Here is a 19,237-nt window from a genome sequence, read left to right on the forward strand (position 1 = left end):
TCATATATATATATATATACTAAATTCAGAAAATATTTGTCAAGTTGTCAGACATGACTGCATATTTTGCGGTCCAGTTAAAATGAAGAGACAATATTATTTGGGTCTGACTTTGTTCCGTGTTTTGTGTGTTTTGCTCCCCATGTGCCCTCCTTGCCCATATTTGGTTAGTTTCCTGTTCCTGTCCTGATTTTGTTGATTTGATTCCAGGTGTGTCTTGTCGTCCCCTCGTCTTGTCAGGTGTTTAAATAGTGTTCCCTGTTTTTAGTTCAGCGTCCGGTATTGTTTGTCTACATGAGCTACTTGAGTTTTCCTTGTTCCTTTGTTCTAGTTCAAATTCTCTGGCTTGATGTACTCCTCGTCTCCCTCTGTTCCTCCACTCAGTAGTGCAACAGTGACAATTTGTCTGTTGTAATATGGTACATAAAATAATACTTCCATAGAAACACTTAAATAGTCCTACTCTTATTTCGTTTGAAAAGAGACCATTGTAACGTAACCGTATCCTCTACACAAGGCATTTCCCAGCGGGCACTTGATATCAATTTAATGTCAAATATTAGTCATTGATGACGATGCTGTAACCTCATTTTAAATTCAGTTTGGACGGTAATTTCTTCTAGTCGTAATTGGGTGAAAATAAGAAGCTAATCAAATCAACATCATGTCAAGTTTTTTACATCATTTTGATTTGCATATTTGGCCTGTTTTTTGTTATCAATTTGATATTCCTTCTATTCCATGTTCCTCCTTTATCTCATAACATGCTTGTACGCAAATAATACTGGTTGTACTGTCCTCTGTCTAATCCTATGAATCAAGTCCAGGTCTGCTTTCCCAAAAGCATCATAAGCCTAAGTAGATCATAGATCCTTTGCCACCAGTGGCCTCTACGATTAACTTATCTCATGATGTTTTTGAGAAACACAGCCCTGGTCAGACATCTCTGAGGATCTTTTGGGATTTTTGTTTAGTTTGATGTCAAATGATAAATAAATAAATCTGTGTATTCAGCATTTGAATTTTTAACAGAAAGATATGTTTCTAACTCACATAATTGATTTACGGTAATAGGCCTACTGTACCTGACAAACCCACGAGCCCAGTTATTCATTTACTGCTCTCAGGACCGAGTTTGGACACCCCTTACATAGACAATACTCACAGAAGGTATCAGATAACTGACATAGTGTAAGTAGATTTTTGGTTTCAGCAATTTCAACTGTTAATCTGTTAACAGAGATCAACTGTTAATATCAATGTGAATGACACATGAATGCTCATAAATTGAATGTGTAAATGGTTCAGAATAATGACTTGTACTTAGCAAGATGCTGCAAAAATAATCATTATAGTTTCATATGGATGAATAAACTTTATCAGTTTGCAAAAGAAAATGTGATCTCCAAAATACTTAAATATCATTAATGTTACCTTCATTTTAATATATCCAAATAATATAAAAACTTTTGTCACGCTGCATGACATGACAAGTTGCCTCTTTTTTTGCAGTAGCCTACATATTGCTGCCTTCAAGTGTACTCATGCCAACCTACATGCATTTCTGATGCCCTGGGTGCTTACAGCAATTTGAAAAATGTCAGCCATTTATATCAATGGAAATGAGAGATGAAGTCCGTAATACTAATGTTGGCCATCAGAGGGAGGCACAAGACAACAAATTATTTTTAGATTCATAGTTTAAAATCTGTGTAAATGGTTCAATCGATTAACTATGTATAACATTCATTAGAGTTTCATAAAATGTAATAAAGGCTAAACCAATCTAAGTCTAATCAGAAATATGTGATTTCCAAAATACCTTCATATATATATATATATATATACTAAATTCAGAAAATATTTGTCAAGTTGTCAGACATGACTGCATATTTTGCGGTCCAGTTAAAATGAAGAGACAATATTATTTGGGTCTGACTTTGTTCCGTGTTTTGTGTGTTTTGCTCCCCATGTGCCCTCCTTGCCCATATTTGGTTAGTTTCCTGTTCCTGTCCTGATTTTGTTGATTTGATTCCAGGTGTGTCTCGTCGTCCCCTCGTCTTGTCAGGTGTTTAAATAGTGTTCCCTGTTTTTAGTTCAGCGTCCGGTATTGTTTGTCTACATGAGCTACTTGAGTTTTCCTTGTTCCTTTGTTCTAGTTCAAATTCTCTGGCTTGATGTACTCCTCGTCTCCCTCTGTTCCTCCACTCAGTAGTGCAACAGTGACAATTTGTCTGTTGTAATATGGTACATAAAATAATACTTCCATAGAAACACTTAAATAGTCCTACTCTTATTTCGTTTGAAAAGAGACCATTGTAACGTAACCGTATCCTCTACACAAGGCATTTCCCAGCGGGCACTTGATATCAATTTAATGTCAAATATTAGTCATTGATGACGATGCTGTAACCTCATTTTAAATTCAGTTTGGACGGTAATTTCTTCTAGTCGTAATTGGGTGAAAATAAGAAGCTAATCAAATCAACATCATGTCAAGTTTTTTACATCATTTTGATTTGCATATTTGGCCTGTTTTTTGTTATCAATTTGATATTCCTTCTATTCCATGTTCCTCCTTTATCTCATAACATGCTTGTACGCAAATAATACTGGTTGTACTGTCCTCTGTCTAATCCTATGAATCAAGTCCAGGTCTGCTTTCCCAAAAGCATCATAAGCCTAAGTAGATCATAGATCCTTTGCCACCATTGGCCTCTACGATTAACTTATCTCATGATGTTTTTGAGAAACACAGCCCTGGTCAGACATCTCTGAGGATCTTTTGGGATTTTTGTTTAGTTTGATGTCAAATGAAAAATAAATAAATAAATCTGTGTATTCAGCATTTGAATTTTTAACAGAAAGATATGTTTCTAACTCACATAATTGATTTACGGTAATAGGCCTACTGTACCTGACAAACCCACGAGCCCAGTTATTCATTTACTGCTCTCTGAAGCTCTTTAAAAGCAAGTGCATTAGTACACTGAACTGTAATCTAGCATCAAGAATCAAAGGAAGTTTCGTGTGGGGAGATCAAGATCAACACAAAAAAGGAGCACAAATATTTTCTCCGTAGAATTCCTTAAGTACAAAATCTCATAATACGGTCTTAAAATGAAATACTACAGGGTTAAGTTAGCGGCTGTTCGGCATGAGACATGGCTGGCTGGTTTTGCTCTTTGTTCTACACCTGTGGACTGAATCAAGTACTGGGTGCCTCGCTGCAGACGAGGAGATCAAGCAGTCTTTGGGCTACTAAACTAATATTATGTAACAAGATGCATCTGCAAAACATGGTTTCCGTGCACAGTAACATATTTTATACTGAATCCACTTATTTCAAATCATGCAAACCTGTAATAAACCTGTTTCACGAATGAATCAGTTTTTGCACATATTTCAGACAAAATAATGGGGGGAAATGATGAGGAAGCCATTGCCTTCAAAAATGAAACATTTCGGAGACAAATCTAAAATTAAAAAAATACCAGTAAAATAATTAAATGCCATTATTTTTTACAAAATACCATTATTAATTTAGAGAAACAAACTTTTGTTGTAAAAATGTATATTTTATTCAACTTTGTCATACGAACCAATCAGTAAATAAAATGATGCAATTCTCACAAACTTACAGAAATGCTGTACATTACAGTAATGGTTCCCGCTTCATTTGGAATCTTACATTACCAAAAACTGACTAACAATTGAGGGAGTAAGTTGAGAACTCAGTAATGGCTATGAATAATTCACTGACTGAACAGGTCTGATTTCAAATTCCTAAGTTCCAAAAGACTTAGATTTTCCAAGTGTTTTTGACAGACTAATTAAAACGAACTGGTTCATGAGTCATTTCTTTCTTACTGTGTCTGTTGTTGCACACAGAGAACCACTGAGCCTATTTTAACATTATTTGACAAAACTGCATAAGACATAAAAATGTTTTAACCAATCACTATCTAGATCGATGTGTTTATGGGCATTTACAACATATAATTGCTATTGACATTTTCTCCTCAGTGTTGCATGATATGAGTGTCTGCATTCTGGTAAATAACAGGGTCTGCTCTATTTCTGTCACGTTTATGGTCTATTTTTGTTTTTTCCCTCTGTTCCTGCCTCCTGTTTCTGTATGCCCTTATTTGGTTTCCTTCCAGTTCCTGTCCTGATTATGTTTATTTTTCTCTGCTGTGTTCTATTAATTATCCTTGATTACTCCTCACCTGTTTCTGTTCTCCCTGATTGCATTTCATGTGTTTATAAGCCTTGTGTTTCTAAGTTTGCCTGGTCCGGTATTGATCGATGTTGTGTTTCCTGTGTGTCCCTGCCTGCCTTGTTTTACCCCGTCTTGGCTGATTATAGACATTTACTTTAAGTTTATCCCACATCTCTTCGTTTCACCACAGAAGGCAAATGTGACAATTTCCTGTTTTCACAGCAGAAGTGAACATAAGTCTAAACACGGAGGTCCTTGTAGCCGGAAAGCAGGTTTTATACAGTATCTTCCTCTGGAGTGATCCAAAAGTAATGTGGAAGGGGCTTGGCTCAAAACTTTACTTTTCAAATACCCATTGAAAATGAATAATTATTTGATATACACAGAACAGCTCCTTTATACACCCATCCCTGAGAATCACCAAGCAGAGTTCAATGTTTTTGTTTTTGTGCGTCTATAGAAATAGAGGAAGTGCAAGATGGACAATACAACAATAATTTTGGGGAAGTGAACAGCAACATGCTGCTCATGCTAAAACACAGAGCGATATTATTAGCTCAAGCAGTCATTCAGTGAGCAACCATGATTCACAAAGTAGTCATGAAGTTTCAGTTGCATCCTTCTGTTTTGCTATGAGAACTGTTTTATGCAGGTGATTATGACTTTGAATGGTGATTGTAAAATAACCTCATCACTGCCGCAGCAGGATGTGCCCAGATCCCCTGTGCATTTACTACTCCAGTGAGAGTGTCTTCTGCCCAAAAGATCTGGTAGCCCTGAGTTCCCCCTCAGCCCACCAATGGTGGAGAAAAAAAGGACAAACTGATGTGGCCACTACTTTCCCCTGAAAATGAATGCAGCATCATTCTGTGGGACTTCAGTGGGCACGAAAGAATTGAAGAGTACAGGCTCATGTTAAAATGGGGAGCAAATGAAATACACATTTATGATGAGAGGGTTAAAGTATATTATTCTACTGGTATGTTTGACTTAAAGCAGCATATCATTTAAACTCAAATGGAGAATTAAAAAACGAATTATATAAACTAATATTACATGTGTGCCACGAGGCTTTCAAAAAGTTAGTCATGTCACCCCCCCAATTATACATAAGGAATTGCCACTTTCACATATTGAAAAATATGTGACAATATATTTACTTATATATTGCAATGTATGTAATTTTATATTCAGTAATACACATATTGAACATATATTTATTCATGCAGTGTATATACACACATATATGAAAATATATATTTCTTATGTTAAACAATCATTTAAAATATAAGTGTTTTATATTTTTAAAAATATAGCTAGTTTACAATAGCATAAGCACACCTGCTCATACTAAAGCACTTCATGAATGGACTATCACTGCACTGAAAAGTGCCCAGCTACTACTTTTTAAATAAAGTAACTTACAGACTTAATGGTGTTGGGCCAGTTGTCAAGTTAACCACAGGCTCTACGCTTCAGCACAATGGAAATCCCACAAACTTACACATACCAGAAACCCTTTAAATGTCAAAATAATACAACATTAAACAGACTAAGACAAAAGGAGCCCCTACCAAGTATTGATTACATGTACAGTAAATGAACATACTTACCAGAAGGCCAACAATTCACAAAAAATTTTTTTTTACTGGTCTTATGAAGTATTGTAATTTGTTGAGATAGTGAATTGGTGGGTTTTTGTTAAATGTGAGCCAAAATCATCACAATTAAAATAACCAAAGACTTAAACTACTTCAGTCTGTGTGCATTGAATTTATTTAATACACGAGTTTCACAATTTGAGTTGAATTACTGAAATAAATGAACTTTTCCACGACATTCTAATTTATTGAGATGCACCTGTACAGCCAACAGCTTTTTTAATTTTTTCAAAATTCAGCCTTTGCCTGATATTCACTGGACTCTGCTACAAAACAACACTGATTTTAACATGGTCAGAACATCAGACGGTCACTTCACCGAATGAAGCACCTTCACAATGACTGTTGAGGACTTACCAGCATCAGTTCTCCAGTGTGTGCCAGCAGAAATGAACTAGGTCAGACAAATATGACTCTCCCAGTAAATATGAATGAAGGTAAGCCAGCTGATAAGCAGACACTTATATTTTTAGTGTTAGTTATGAGGCATATTTTAATGTTCCAGCGTGAATTTTTGTGTATTTGTGTATTTACCGTAAAAGAGGAAGCATAAGACGGGCAATCTAAGAATAATATGGAGAACTGAACAGCAACATGATGTGCATACAAACACAGACACTCGTGATGTTTGATGTGGTGAAATGTTACTGCCTGCCTGCACTGTCTTAAAACACAACACTATTTGCTAAATTAGTAACACTTCTATCACACTTGTACTCATATTTTCAAAATGTCACTAAAATAATAATAATAAATTTTATTTATAATACACCTTTCTCAAACTTAAAGCGCTACAACAAAAATACATAATATCAAAATACAGCAATAAATTAAGTTAAAAACACTACTAAAAAAATGTGTCTTAAGAAGTTTCTTAAAACAATCCAACGAAGCAGCATTCCTAATGCAGGCAATGAGTTCCATAATTTAGGCGCATTGTACGAAAAGGCCCTACGAAAAGGAATTTTGTATATAGCCTTTTGAAATCTCTTGATAGAACTTGCTGGTAGACCCACAATAAGAGAATTACAACAATCAAGCCTCGATGTGATAAAGGCATGGATCTCTGCATCAGGCCTAAAGAGAAAGAGTCTAATACGAGCAATGATTTGGAGATGGAAAAAAGCTACTTTTGTTATGTTTTTAAAATGAGAATTAAAAGTCAGCTGAGCATCAAAAATCACACCCAGATTAGGCATCTGCAAAGAAGGGGAAAAATAAATGTGGTCTGTTGAAAGTTAACACCGTGCTATAATGTGTTACGTTTTTTAAAAATGTGGTGTTTATGTAACAATAAAAAGAACCACAAGATGGAGACAAACATCAAACACAGTCTTGACCAAAAGTACATTGCTCATAGAATCATAATCAAGACCACATATATGCCTTCTGTCTTTGCTTTAGGTTTGCAAGAATAAAAAAATAAGTATTTGTGTTCACGAAAGTTATAGTTTATTTAATACTGCGGTATTAAATAATCAATTGACCTGGTGACAGTTTAAATTAAAATTCAATTTGTTAAGATTAGTTCATGCATTATGGTATCATGAACTTTTACAGCATTCATAAATCTAGTTTAATGTTACTATATACGTAACATTTTATCAATACTGAAAATTGTATAAATTAATCCAATTTAGCCTAGGAGCGAATATTAATTTACAATGAATAATAGTAGGCTATATTTCTAAATTATTATTAACCTAGGTTAATAAATGCTATAAAATGGGAGCCCGGTCTCATGAAAATCCGTATAAATAGTACACCAAATAAAAACGAAAACTTGTGGTATTGATAGACAAAAATGGTGAAAAAACGTGTTTGGCCTGCATATAGCCTAATATGCAGTTTTCGCATGCATATGATATGAAATTTGTTAGCATCTACCCCACAACCCTAATCCTACCCAATGCGTAGCATATATCGCATATTTATGCGAATCAATACCACGAGTTTTCTTTTTTATTTGGCGTACTACGCACTTTCATGAGATCGGGTTAAAAATGGTATAGCTACTGTTATAAAGTGTTATCAGTGGACTTAAAGTACATGTGAATGTGAATCATCAATTGAAAGGTGTCTCTATTGACACTCTATTGAAACAGTCGACTCTCGTGCCTTTTCTTTTGCATTTAAATCTTTATTACAAGCAATCCCGCGGGTCTTAAAGGGGTCATATGATGTTGCTAAAAAGAACATTATTTTGTGTATTTGGTGTAATGAAATGTGTTTATGCGGTTTAAGGTTCAAAAAACACATTCTTTTCCACATACTGTACATTATTGTTTCTCCTCTATGCCCCGCTTTTCTGTAACGCGTCGATTTTTACAAAACTCATCGATCTGAAAAGCGAGGTGTGCTCTGATTGGCCAGCTATCTGGTGCGTTGTGATTGGCCGAATACCTCAAGCGTGTGACTGTTTTTCTACCTCCACAAGTGCATCTATTATGTTGCCTTTGTTGATCTAAAAGTGTACCTTTCCTTGTTTTAAACCAAGCTAAAGCTACGTGTTGACTGTGAAACACAGTAGACTTTAATTATATCAATTTATTGTGAAATTACTACATTACCGTGTCAATCCATGTTCATTTTTACAGCGAACAATGCGCTGTCACTTTAATTCAGCGCGTGCAGCACAGCAAAAATAGACTCGGTGCGTAAATGATCTCTGCACTGCTGCAGACGCGCCGCTCCTGGAACGCAATGACGGACTGCAACCGCGCTCTAATCCGTTAACATGGGTGCGTAAAAAAACGCAACGCATATGCACTGCAGACGGAATATGTGTGACGCCTGTTTTAAAAGTGCACTTTTAGATATACAAGGCAAGGCAACATATGCACTTGTGTCTTGTGGAGGTAGAAAAACAAAGTTCTTTAAGACCCGCTGGACTGTTTGTAATAAAGATTTAAATGTAAAAGGCACGAGAGCCGACTGTTTCTGTCAGTGGTAAGTTTTAATTAAAAATATTTGTGATAACCTAACACAAGAAAGCTATATGCTGTATTCAAATGTGTTTCCACTTGCTTGAGCAACTTAATATACACATCTAAAAGCCAAATGCATTTAATACGCTGTTTCTATTAATTGAGTTTAAACGTGAATATATCTATGAAACATTGTGTTAACTGCACTGTTATAAAAGAGGATCACAATGCTGAAAAAAGCACTTTCAGTATAGGCTAACTACGTTTGGATTTGAAATCAAAATAATGGATAAATGTTGTGTTTGTGGTAAAAGCACAATGAGTCCGTGCTGCTTCTGCGCCGCATACGCACTGCAGACGGAGTATGTGTGAAACAGGCGAGGCGCTACGCAGTCCCAGATCTATCATAACTCATTTTTTCCCGAGGTTCTAGAGAGTAGACACAGGCTGAGATTGTAGATTTAGAAGGGTCCGTTTTCCGTTTTCAGAGATGAGCTTGTGTATAGATTGTTGCTGCATGTATAATGGCGTTCAATCGTTTTGGGGGTGTTTCTTACCCTTACGAAATCACTGGTTCAGTGAGGTATGCGTAACGACACAGGACATGATCTCACAAGCCTGGTTATTATGAGGAACTGGTTTCTAAAACTATTAGCAAACAAGTAGGCTAGACAACACACGAAGAAGGAGCTATTCAAAGAGATGGAGGTCTACACAAAAATGATGAAATGGTGGGTAGCCTATATTTTAGTCATTTCTCAACTTTTTAAGACAATGTTCAGTCTGTGTGAAATCTGTTGACACTGTTCGCACAAAACATTATAGGAGGTTGCTGTCTGTTCTGCTTTGTGTCCTGTTCATGACTGGATTATGTAATGGATGCCTAGGGCCAGGAGGTGAGACCAAAACATAAGACATGCATTTGCTCTTTTTTATGTTTTAACTATCGAACTGTGTCGATTACAAAACATTTTCATACTAAGTATTGTATTTAGGAGATTATGATTTCACATTACGACTGACAGAAAAGCTTATCGGAGCTAAGAGAGGACGTGCCTGGATCCCCTGTGCGTTTACTGCTCCAATGAGAGCGCTCTCCGGCCGACAGGTCTGGTTCAGACGCAGTCCCGAGTTCCCCCTCAGTCCAGCCGAGGTGCAGAAGAAGCATGGACTGATGAGGCCGATGATTTCTACGGAATCCGAATGCAGCGTTGTTTTGCGGGACGTGTGGGACACACCTGAGGAGTACGGGTTCATGCTAGAATGGGGAGCGAACGAAAGACACATTTTTCCTGATAGGGTTAAAGTGGCCTCATGTGTTGGTATGTAAGTGGACACTACAAAAAAGGCTAAATGAATAATCTTTCCTAAATAATTATGGTATCAGAGTTTTTCATTGCTTTGAAATTTGAAATATTGCCATGACAACACTGACAGCACCACAACAATTTGTATTGTTATATTTTATTAAATACATTTAATTCAGCTGACTTGATTGCATTAATTCTTAATTTAAAAAAACTCTTAGGCATTTGTATTTCAGTATATTAAATTATTAAATTGTTATATTTTATTAAATACATTTAATTCAGTTGACTTGATTGCATTAATTCTTAATTTAAAAAAACTCTTAGGCATTTGTATTTCAGTATATTAAATTATGTCATGTATTATTATATAATTTTTAAGTTAATTCAGTTTGAAGGCAAGACACAACAGGCTAAATCATGTTTTCTTTTCATGCACTGGTCAGTTTTTAGTTATTCTGGGCTACATGCACTGAGCCAGAAATCTCCACTTCAGTAGAACTTACATACCTCAAAATTTACAGTTATATTCCTGTCTATATTCTGAAGGTTTTTACAGAGGTTTTGTTCAAGTAACATTAACCGGATTTGTGTGTTACTGTATTCCTACAAATATGGTGTATGGTTGTGTACAGTATTTTTTTAGATTGATGGAGTGATAACACCGTTCCAAAATCCCCTCTGTAAAAACCTTTAACGCTAATATGAAACCAGAATTTTGAATCTGGCTTTATCCAATTTTCAGATTACGGTTTGAAATCTATTAAAATGTGTGCATATTTAATTAGTGCTTCATTTACATATTTAGATGTAACATTGCAGAAAACTTGCCATACAAAACAGTTGTCTTTAAGTAATATGATTGTTCAACTGGGGAAAACATGACGATACCTACAAGTCATTGCCAAAAGTTTTGGCAGTGACATAAATTTTGTGTTTTGCAAAGTTTGCGGCTTCAGTATTTGTAGATTATTTTTCCACAGTTCAATGGTATACTGAAAAATAATGATAAGCGTATCATAAGTTTTAAAGGCTTTTATTGGCAAAAAATATATATAATGAGTCAATATTTACAGTGTTGACCCTTGTTCTTCATAACCTCTGCAGTTCGCTCTGGCATGCTGGATATCAGCTTCTGGGCCAAATCCTGACTGGTGGCAATCCATTCTTGCCTTATTAGTTCTCGGAGATGATCACAATTTGTGGGCTTCTGCTTGTCCACTCGCCTTTTGAGGACTGACCACAGGTTCTCTATGGGATTGAGATCCGGGGAGTTGCCTGGCCACGGATCCAAAATTTCAAATGATCTCGAGCCTCTTCTTTCTCTTGCTTTGTGACATGGTGCTCCATCATGCTGGAAAATGCACTGATCATCACCAAATTGCTCATGGATCGTTGGAAGAAATCGCTCTTGCAGGACGTTTTGATACCATTCTTTATTCCTGGCAGTGTTTTTGGGTAGAATTGTGAGAGAGCCCACTCCCTTGGTTGAAAAGCAGCTCCACACATGGATGGTCTCAGGATGCTTCACTGTTGGCACAACACAGGACTCATGGTAGCGTTCACTTTTTCTTCTCCGAACAACCGATTTTCCAGATGTCCCAAATGGTCGGAAGGGAGCTTCAGCAGAGAAAATAACTTTGCAGCAGTCTTCTGCTGTCCATTCCTTGTACTTCCTGCAGAATTTCAGTCTGTCCTTGACATTTTTCTTGGAGAGAAGTGGCTTCTTTGCTGCCCTTCTTGGCACCAGGCCATTATCCAAAAGTCTTGGCCTCACTGAGCTGCTCTCACACCAACCTGCTGCCATTCCTAAGCTCTGCACTGCTGGTGACACGATTCTGTAGCTGACTCCTCAGGAGGAAACGTCCTGGAGCTTGCTGGACACTCTGGGACGTCCTGAAGACTTCACTGCAGTCGAACCTCTCTCCTTGAAGTTCTTGATGATCCAGTAAATGGTTCTTTCAGGTGCAATATTCTTTGTAGCAATTTCCTTGCATGTGAGGCCATTTTGATGCAAAGCGATGATCGCAGCACATGTTTCTTTGAAGGTAACCATTGAACAAGAACACAATTGGAAGCGCTTCTTCCCTCCTTTTATAGCAATCAGTCTGCTCTTCAATCTAATAGCGATTTCACCTGACTAGTACTCATTCACACTTTCACATGTGCTGCTGATTTGATTAGTCAATTAATGTTGGCTGGTCATTTTGTCAGGATCAAAAAACAATGAAATTTGTTGTTTTTGTGAAAAGTTCATTTTTTTGGCCACTGAAGCTTTTAGCAATTATTTAAAATGCATCTGATCACTCTACACAATAATCTAGAAACAATGTGAATAAACACAACAGCTTAAGCAGCAAACTTTGCAAAACACAAAACTTATGTCACTGCCAAAAATTTTGGCCATGACTGTACTGTATTAGTTAACATTTAAATCCCAATCACCTGCAGTGTTTTGTCTTAATGTTGCGTATTTAGTGTTTACATGATTAAATGTTATGCTATAAACTTTTTATGTCTTTATTTTCTCTAGCGAATGTGGAGCTGACTCCAAGAACTTACTCCAAGAACCTTTTAGCTGGAAATGAGACTTTTTTAAACTGTAGCCTTTCAAAGCACTGCCCTGGTATTGATCCAAAAATAGCCTGGAAAGGGTTCAGCTCAAAACCACTATTAATTCAAAAATCTAAAAAAGAATTGCATGACTATTCAGGGTATTCTGAACGGCTCCTTTTTACGCCTGTACCTGAGGATCATCAAGCAGAGATCACATGTGAAGCAACGTTTGGGAAATATCTGAGTGCAAGTGCTAAAACAGTTTTGACGGTTCACTGTGAGTCATATTTCACATTATAATTTATCACACTGAAAAGCTTTTGATAACTCTTGCTGATAAGTGTTTTATGATTGTGTATCTTGCAGCTCATCCTCAGATACTGAACAGCTCTGCATGTTCTCTGCAACTGGATCTCCTCACTTGTGTGTGTGTCAGTCAGGGTGTGCCTTTGCCCGATATTCACTGGCCTCTGCTACAAAACAAACACCATTTTACTAAAGGCAGAGCATCATACGTCACTGTAAGAAGCACCTTCACAATGAATGTTGTGAACTTCACAAGTAACAGCACTGTCATGTGTGTCAGCAGAAACTACCTTGGTCAGACAAATGTGACTATTCCAGTCAACATCATTGAAGGTGAGCTGATTTAAATGTCAATAAGGTAACATTACCTAGCTGGAAAACAGATCAGAAAAAACATGTTTTCAACTGTTTTACAATATTACTCAAGCAGTAAAACACATCTTGCATTTCACTTTTTTAATTAATCGATTCTGTACAGTGCTTGATCTAGTATAGTCTAGTATAGAATATAGTGCTCGATTTTAAATCTTTTGTCACATAGGTCTTAGAAATGCATATAGGTGGACAATCAAAGGCCTGGTGATTGCATTATTCGTTACACTGACATTCTGTGTGATTTGTTTTTGGTAAGTAGTCTTAATCAATTGGTTTACTGATGTTTATTACATATTTTTAATGATATCATACAGTGCCGACTGAAAATCAATGTATGGTTTTTATTAGGCTTTACAACTGTAAGAAGCCATTTCTGTTCGCTGTTGTCTCATTACTAGTATTGAATGCTTTTTACCATTCCCAAAGATAGCTGCCCACTTCAACATAACCATGTATTGCTGTTTCTGCAGGATGAAAGCTAAATACCAAAAACTAACAGAGGTGCCCTACAGCTCACTGGAAAAGAGCAGAGAGACTGAAAACAACATCAAAACATCATGAACACTCGACTAGTTTCCTTGAGCAGCAAAACAGCAATGAATGCATTTATACTGAAATTTTCTGAGATCTGTTGAACAGATTTATAAAAGGCACTTCAATTCTTAAATGTCAACAATTGATTTAGTTCTTTACTTCTTTAAAATGGCCATGACCTCTTGGTATTTTCAAAAGAGCCTACCTTTTTTTAAATGACTGATGCTATTCTGTTGGTATTCAGCGCTTTAGACTGATGCAGAGTAATTTCTTATGGCTGGTTGATTCATCTAAAAATTTTTTTAAAAATGTTAAATTCTTATGGGCAGCAGTGCTGTGTGAAATATGCCGTTTATATAATATGTTAAAAATTTGTGACATTTGGAAATGGTTTCTTTTACGGTGTCACAAGAATAATTTCTAAAGATACATATCCTGTGTTGACGACCCTCAAAATGACCCCTCTGTATGCATATACACCCATAAACACACTCTGGAGACCAAAGAGCTGTAGCAAAGCGTGTATTTATTATCACTTAAGTGAGTTGAAGAACATTTGGGGCAGGAAAATGAGACAGTCTTATTTCTTGGTCTCTTCTTCCTTGGAAAGAGTTTTAATGAATTCCTCTTTCTTAGCCTGCAGTCTCTCCTCACGACGTTTACGTGCCTCACGAGTCTTGGTGCGACGAGCCTCCGCCTGATCGCTGCAGGGTGAAGGGACACACAGATTAGCACTGTTCTTTACAGCCGAGTAAGACAATGTTTGATCACTTTTACAGCTAATTGCCATGGAAAATTTCACTATTTTATCTCTTAATTCAAAAGATTTGTGTTGAGATGAGATGAAGCAGCTGGGCAGTGTAATGATGCAGTGCACACTGGGTAACGTCATTTGGACACTTACGCCAAGAGCTTCTTGCGGGCCTTGTCTGCCTTGAGCTTGTGTATGTGCTCCATCAGGATACGTTTGTTCTTGAACACGTTACCCTTTGCCCTCAGATACAAACTGTGGTACCTGAAGGAGAAACAGAATTGTTAAACATTCATTAATTTGTGGATCCACACTTTCAGACTATTAAGGAAAATGGATCTTGCCAAATCAAGATGTTCACAATAGCCATTATGAAAATCCTGCTATATGGTTTTATAGCATCACTTCATAAAAATAAAAAAAACTCTTGGGGTACAGTGAGCAATTAAAATGAAAACAAGAGCTCACATGTGCCTGTCGATCTTCTTGGCCTCTCTGTAACGTCTCAGAAGTCGTCGCAGAATACGCATGCGTCTCATCCAGCACAGCTTCTCAGGCATACGAGCATTTGCCGTACCCTTTCTCTTACCTGCATGCAAACACAGCCGAGAAAAGAGCTCAAGTATGATTAGTACCTGAAGGAGAAACAGAATTGTTAAACATTCATTAATTTGTGGATCCACACTTTCAGACTATTAAGGAAAATGGATCTTGCCAAATCAAGATGTTCACAATAGCCATTATGAAAATCCTGCTATATGGTTTTATAGCATCACTTCATAAAAATAAAAAAACTCTTGGGGTACAGTGAGCAATTAAAATGAAAACAAGAGCTCACATGTGCCTGTCGATCTTCTTGGCCTCTCTGTAACGTCTCAGAAGTCGTCGCAGAATACGCATGCGTCTCATCCAGCACAGCTTCTCAGGCATACGAGCATTTGCCGTACCCTTTCTCTTACCTGCATGCAAACACAGCCGAGAAAAGAGCTCAAGTATGATTACCCACTTTTTAGTGCCCTAGATTCCAGAACTATTTTTTCACCATTAATTTAAATTCTCTTTGGATCGCCAAGACTCCTGTTGTCATGGCAATAGCAACTAATAACCAAATGCCATTTAACTGGTACACACCAACGCCCATGTGACGACCCTTTCGCCGTGCCAGTGTATTCTTGCGGCATCGAGCACGAGAGTGAACGGTTACAGGCTTCTTGATGATCAACCCATCCTTCACCAACTTGCGAATCTGCTGCCCTAAAAGATCAAAAGGAAGAAAATTACTACTCCATGGCAAAAACTGCGTTTGCACCAATGCAGAGGAAAGTATCGAAGGAATTACTTACGAGAATTGGCATTGGCAATCTCATTGGTTTCATTTGGGTCCAACCACACTTTCTTCTTGCCACAGCGCAAAACGCTGGACGCCAACCTCTTCTGAAGCCTGAGCATACTGGAGAAAAAGAAGGGGACCGTTTTAGATCAATAGCATAACATTTTATATTTAGAACAATATTACATAATTTCCAATTTCTAAGTTTAATTGAACAATTCAAGTATTACTCCATCCATGGATTGCAACATAATATACACTGCAGCCTAACAAGTTGTCTTTCTTTTCTTTATATAAAAAGGCCACAGCATTGTTTACACAAGTACAAAATAATTGCATCAACTATTAATGTATATGATATTATAATATAGACCTGTCATCTTACTCAAATCTAGCAAAATATGGAAAGAAGAGACCAAGATGCCGTTAATCTGCTCTTGCTTTTAGGACAGGCAGCCCGTCGAAGTGACTCTAGTCTATACGGGGCATGATTGAGCATGTGGAGCACGTTTGCTAACCGGCCTACTCAAGCCGTAACGTTATACACCAAATGGACTTTGGCCGCCTCGGATAAACAAAAATAAAACATAGTAATGTAAAAGATAAGTACATTAAAACAGAGTACCACAAAATGCTAAACGCTTGCTATAATCGTTTTACTGCGCAGTGTAATAGAATCTAGGCGTTGCGTTTGCCAATCGCAAGGCACAACATGGCGATTATACCCAAATAGCAACGTTGCACCATAAATCGTCTTCAGACGTTTAATTATTTGTTTTAAAAAGTGTAAGGATTGCACACCTCAACATATAACATTTTTCCGCGTTAGATTCATAAGAAAAATCGAGTATTACACGTGTAAAGAAAATTTACCTCATGGCTGCTACTCAGCGGAAGTTGAAAGAGACTGTCAGTGCTGGAGACTTTGCGATTATACGGTTATATTAAGGGGAGGGGGGCGAATACTCCATAGGTAATCAATTACTATACGATTACTACAAAAGTAGATGGTTATAAAGGCGTTAAATGTACTTATTAGAAGTATAGTCAGTACTTTAAACAGTTATATTATAACTTCATCACGTAAGAGTATTTATATGCATTTAGAACATGATATGCCTCCCTCGATAACAGGAATGGTACGGCTTGTTCTACTGTTTATGCAGTTGAAAATGGAACTCCGCAAGGGAGTGAATGTTTATTTATTTGTTTATTTTTATTTATGTATTTATGACTATTAGTATTATTATTTAGTGTGATATATATTCATATAGGACACATATACATGCATCGATGCTCCACACTCCAGTTCAGATGGTGGCGGTAATGCACTAATAAGCTAGTCTGCCAACCGCCAATAAACAGAAAAAGAAGAAGAAGAAGAAGAAGGAATGGTACGGTCCACAAATGATACTGCTGGGTACTCTAGGCAGTGGTATTTCTAGGCTAGTTTTAGCGTGCTGCTTCATTGAAAAGGCCACACGGGGACAGTGTTTTGCCTGTTGAAAGATGTACTACTGTAGTAGTGAATTCATATTTGACAAACAAATAGTTTGGCGATGCAATAATACATACAAAGTGCAGTATTAGAAGAATTAGCGAGAATGTGCAAATAATTGTAAAAGTGGCATACGGTAGCTTCCGTCTTTGATTACTGGTTATTTGGTTATTCTCAGCTTGTTTTGTCCTGTTTTATATTCGTCTTCGACTTTGGAAGGAATCAGAGGGCAATGCAGGAAACCAGGTTGGGAGACTACTAAAACAAATCTCATAATAACCGAGTTTTAGCAGACAGGAATGCCGTTTTCCAATTATTAGTCTTTCATAAATTATTCATAAATTCTTATATTTGTCAGAGGCTGATTGACACAATAATATATTAGAATACTTTTATTGTCATTGTTTTTGAAACAATGAAAGACTAGCAGCTCACAAGGATTCACATAATAAAAAAGTACAGATACAAATAGAGATATTAAACAAGAAGAGAGGTAGTCCAGAATGTATTGTATGCAATGATGGTGCAAAATATCGCACTATAAAATATATACAGTGGAGTACTTTGTGCAAATAAACAATGTAGTGCTGAAAACAATATACATAATATGTGTATACTAAATATTAAGGATAGCAATATATATATGTACACAGACACACACACACACACACATACATACATATATATATAATATACATACAATAAACATGGCACATATAAAAATGGTACATATAACATGGTACATTTTTTACAAATAAAAACAGCAAAAATGGCACATTGTGATTTTCCTTAATAATACACAATCAATGGATGTGGTCGTTTCATATGGAGCTACATTGTACCTATGCCGTTATGCACAGTAGAACAGCCATCGTCTATCTCATAGTAATTTCGATTCGATCAACCAATCAGTGCGAGGATAGGCAACTATCACTGATCGAGCAGAGAACACGGCGACCACCGTGATGTCTCGTTCCCGCTCTCAGGGAACCAAGGTTACGATAGTAACCGGAGCGTTCCCTCTCGAGCTTTCACGAGACATCACGGAGATATTTCTCCGTTATGGGAACGATATTCAATCCCGCCGTGAGAGAGGCTACGAGCAGCCTGTACAAGTTACACACTCAGCGAAGATGGAACACACACAATTCCCAACCAATAGCGACGCTTGTTAGGCGGGCTTGCAGCTGATAGTTGGAGATAAGCCAATGAGCATCTAAAGCCCAGGCATACGAAATTTGCATATCTGGTCATTAATAACGTTGGCTGCGCTGAGAACAGGGCAGAAGCAACAACATTACTGTCAGGGGCTGCACAGAAATAACGGTGATAAACAGCATAACACATAACATGATAATCGAGGCAGCAACACACGAATAGAGGTAGCATAAATGTGAATCAGTCACTCATCGACAGAACTCGGGAGGGTAAGGACTGAACGTCCAGCTTGTAAAACCTGGCGAAGGTATTCTGGGAAGACCAGCCGGCTGCAAAGCATATATCTTGGATAGACATACCTCTCGACCACGCCCATGAGGAGGCGATAACTCTTGTTGAGTGGGCCCTAATGTGAAAGGGACATTCTAAACCTTGACTCGTATAAGCAGCCGTGATAGCGTCCATAGTCCAGTGGGAAAGTATGCCAATTAATTAGTCTATCCTAACTGTGATCTAAGTGTTTGTTTAAATTGAAAAAGAAGTTGCACCTTACTGTCTTTTCATCTCTTACTGCAGCAAGTGTGCAAAATTACCATTTGCTGCCAAAAAAGT

The 19,237-nt window shown here is 37.2% G+C and overlaps 2 protein-coding genes across 4 annotated transcripts; one reads left to right on the forward strand and one right to left on the reverse strand.

The window, feature by feature from the left end:
- Positions 1–9,190: 9,190 nt before the first annotated feature.
- LOC107570942 (sialic acid-binding Ig-like lectin 10) lies at positions 9,191–14,185 on the forward strand. Of its 3 annotated transcripts, none has more exons than XM_016257221.1 (7): positions 9,193–9,541; positions 9,639–9,706; positions 9,806–10,132; positions 12,651–12,950; positions 13,040–13,312; positions 13,521–13,605; positions 13,825–14,185. In XM_016257221.1, the coding sequence occupies exons 1-7, from the start codon at positions 9,513–9,515 to the stop codon at positions 13,913–13,915; spliced, it is 1,173 nt and encodes a 390-aa protein (XP_016112707.1). In that variant the 5' UTR covers positions 9,193–9,512; the 3' UTR covers positions 13,916–14,185. The 3 variants fall into 3 exon arrangements, with proteins under 3 accessions (XP_016112708.1, XP_016112707.1, XP_016112706.1); XM_016257220.1 differs by having other exon boundaries at positions 9,194–9,541; positions 9,636–9,706; XM_016257222.1 differs by lacking the exon at positions 13,521–13,605 and having other exon boundaries at positions 9,191–9,541; positions 9,636–9,706.
- Positions 14,186–14,394: 209 nt separating this feature from the next.
- Positions 14,395–16,911, reverse strand: LOC107570943 (60S ribosomal protein L19-like). The gene is made up of 6 exons (XM_016257223.1): positions 16,843–16,911; positions 15,983–16,089; positions 15,771–15,893; positions 15,478–15,598; positions 14,793–14,903; positions 14,395–14,592 (listed from the first exon to the last, which is right to left on the reverse strand). Exons 1-6 carry the CDS (start codon positions 16,845–16,847, stop codon positions 14,469–14,471), a joined length of 591 nt encoding a protein of 196 aa, XP_016112709.1. The 5' UTR covers positions 16,848–16,911; the 3' UTR covers positions 14,395–14,468.
- Positions 16,912–19,237: the final 2,326 nt, after the last annotated feature.

This window comes from Sinocyclocheilus grahami, unplaced genomic scaffold (assembly GCF_001515645.1).
Source record: "Sinocyclocheilus grahami isolate Dianchi unplaced genomic scaffold, SAMN03320097.WGS_v1.1 scaffold1524.1, whole genome shotgun sequence".
Lineage (NCBI taxonomy): Eukaryota > Metazoa > Chordata > Actinopteri > Cypriniformes > Cyprinidae > Sinocyclocheilus > Sinocyclocheilus grahami.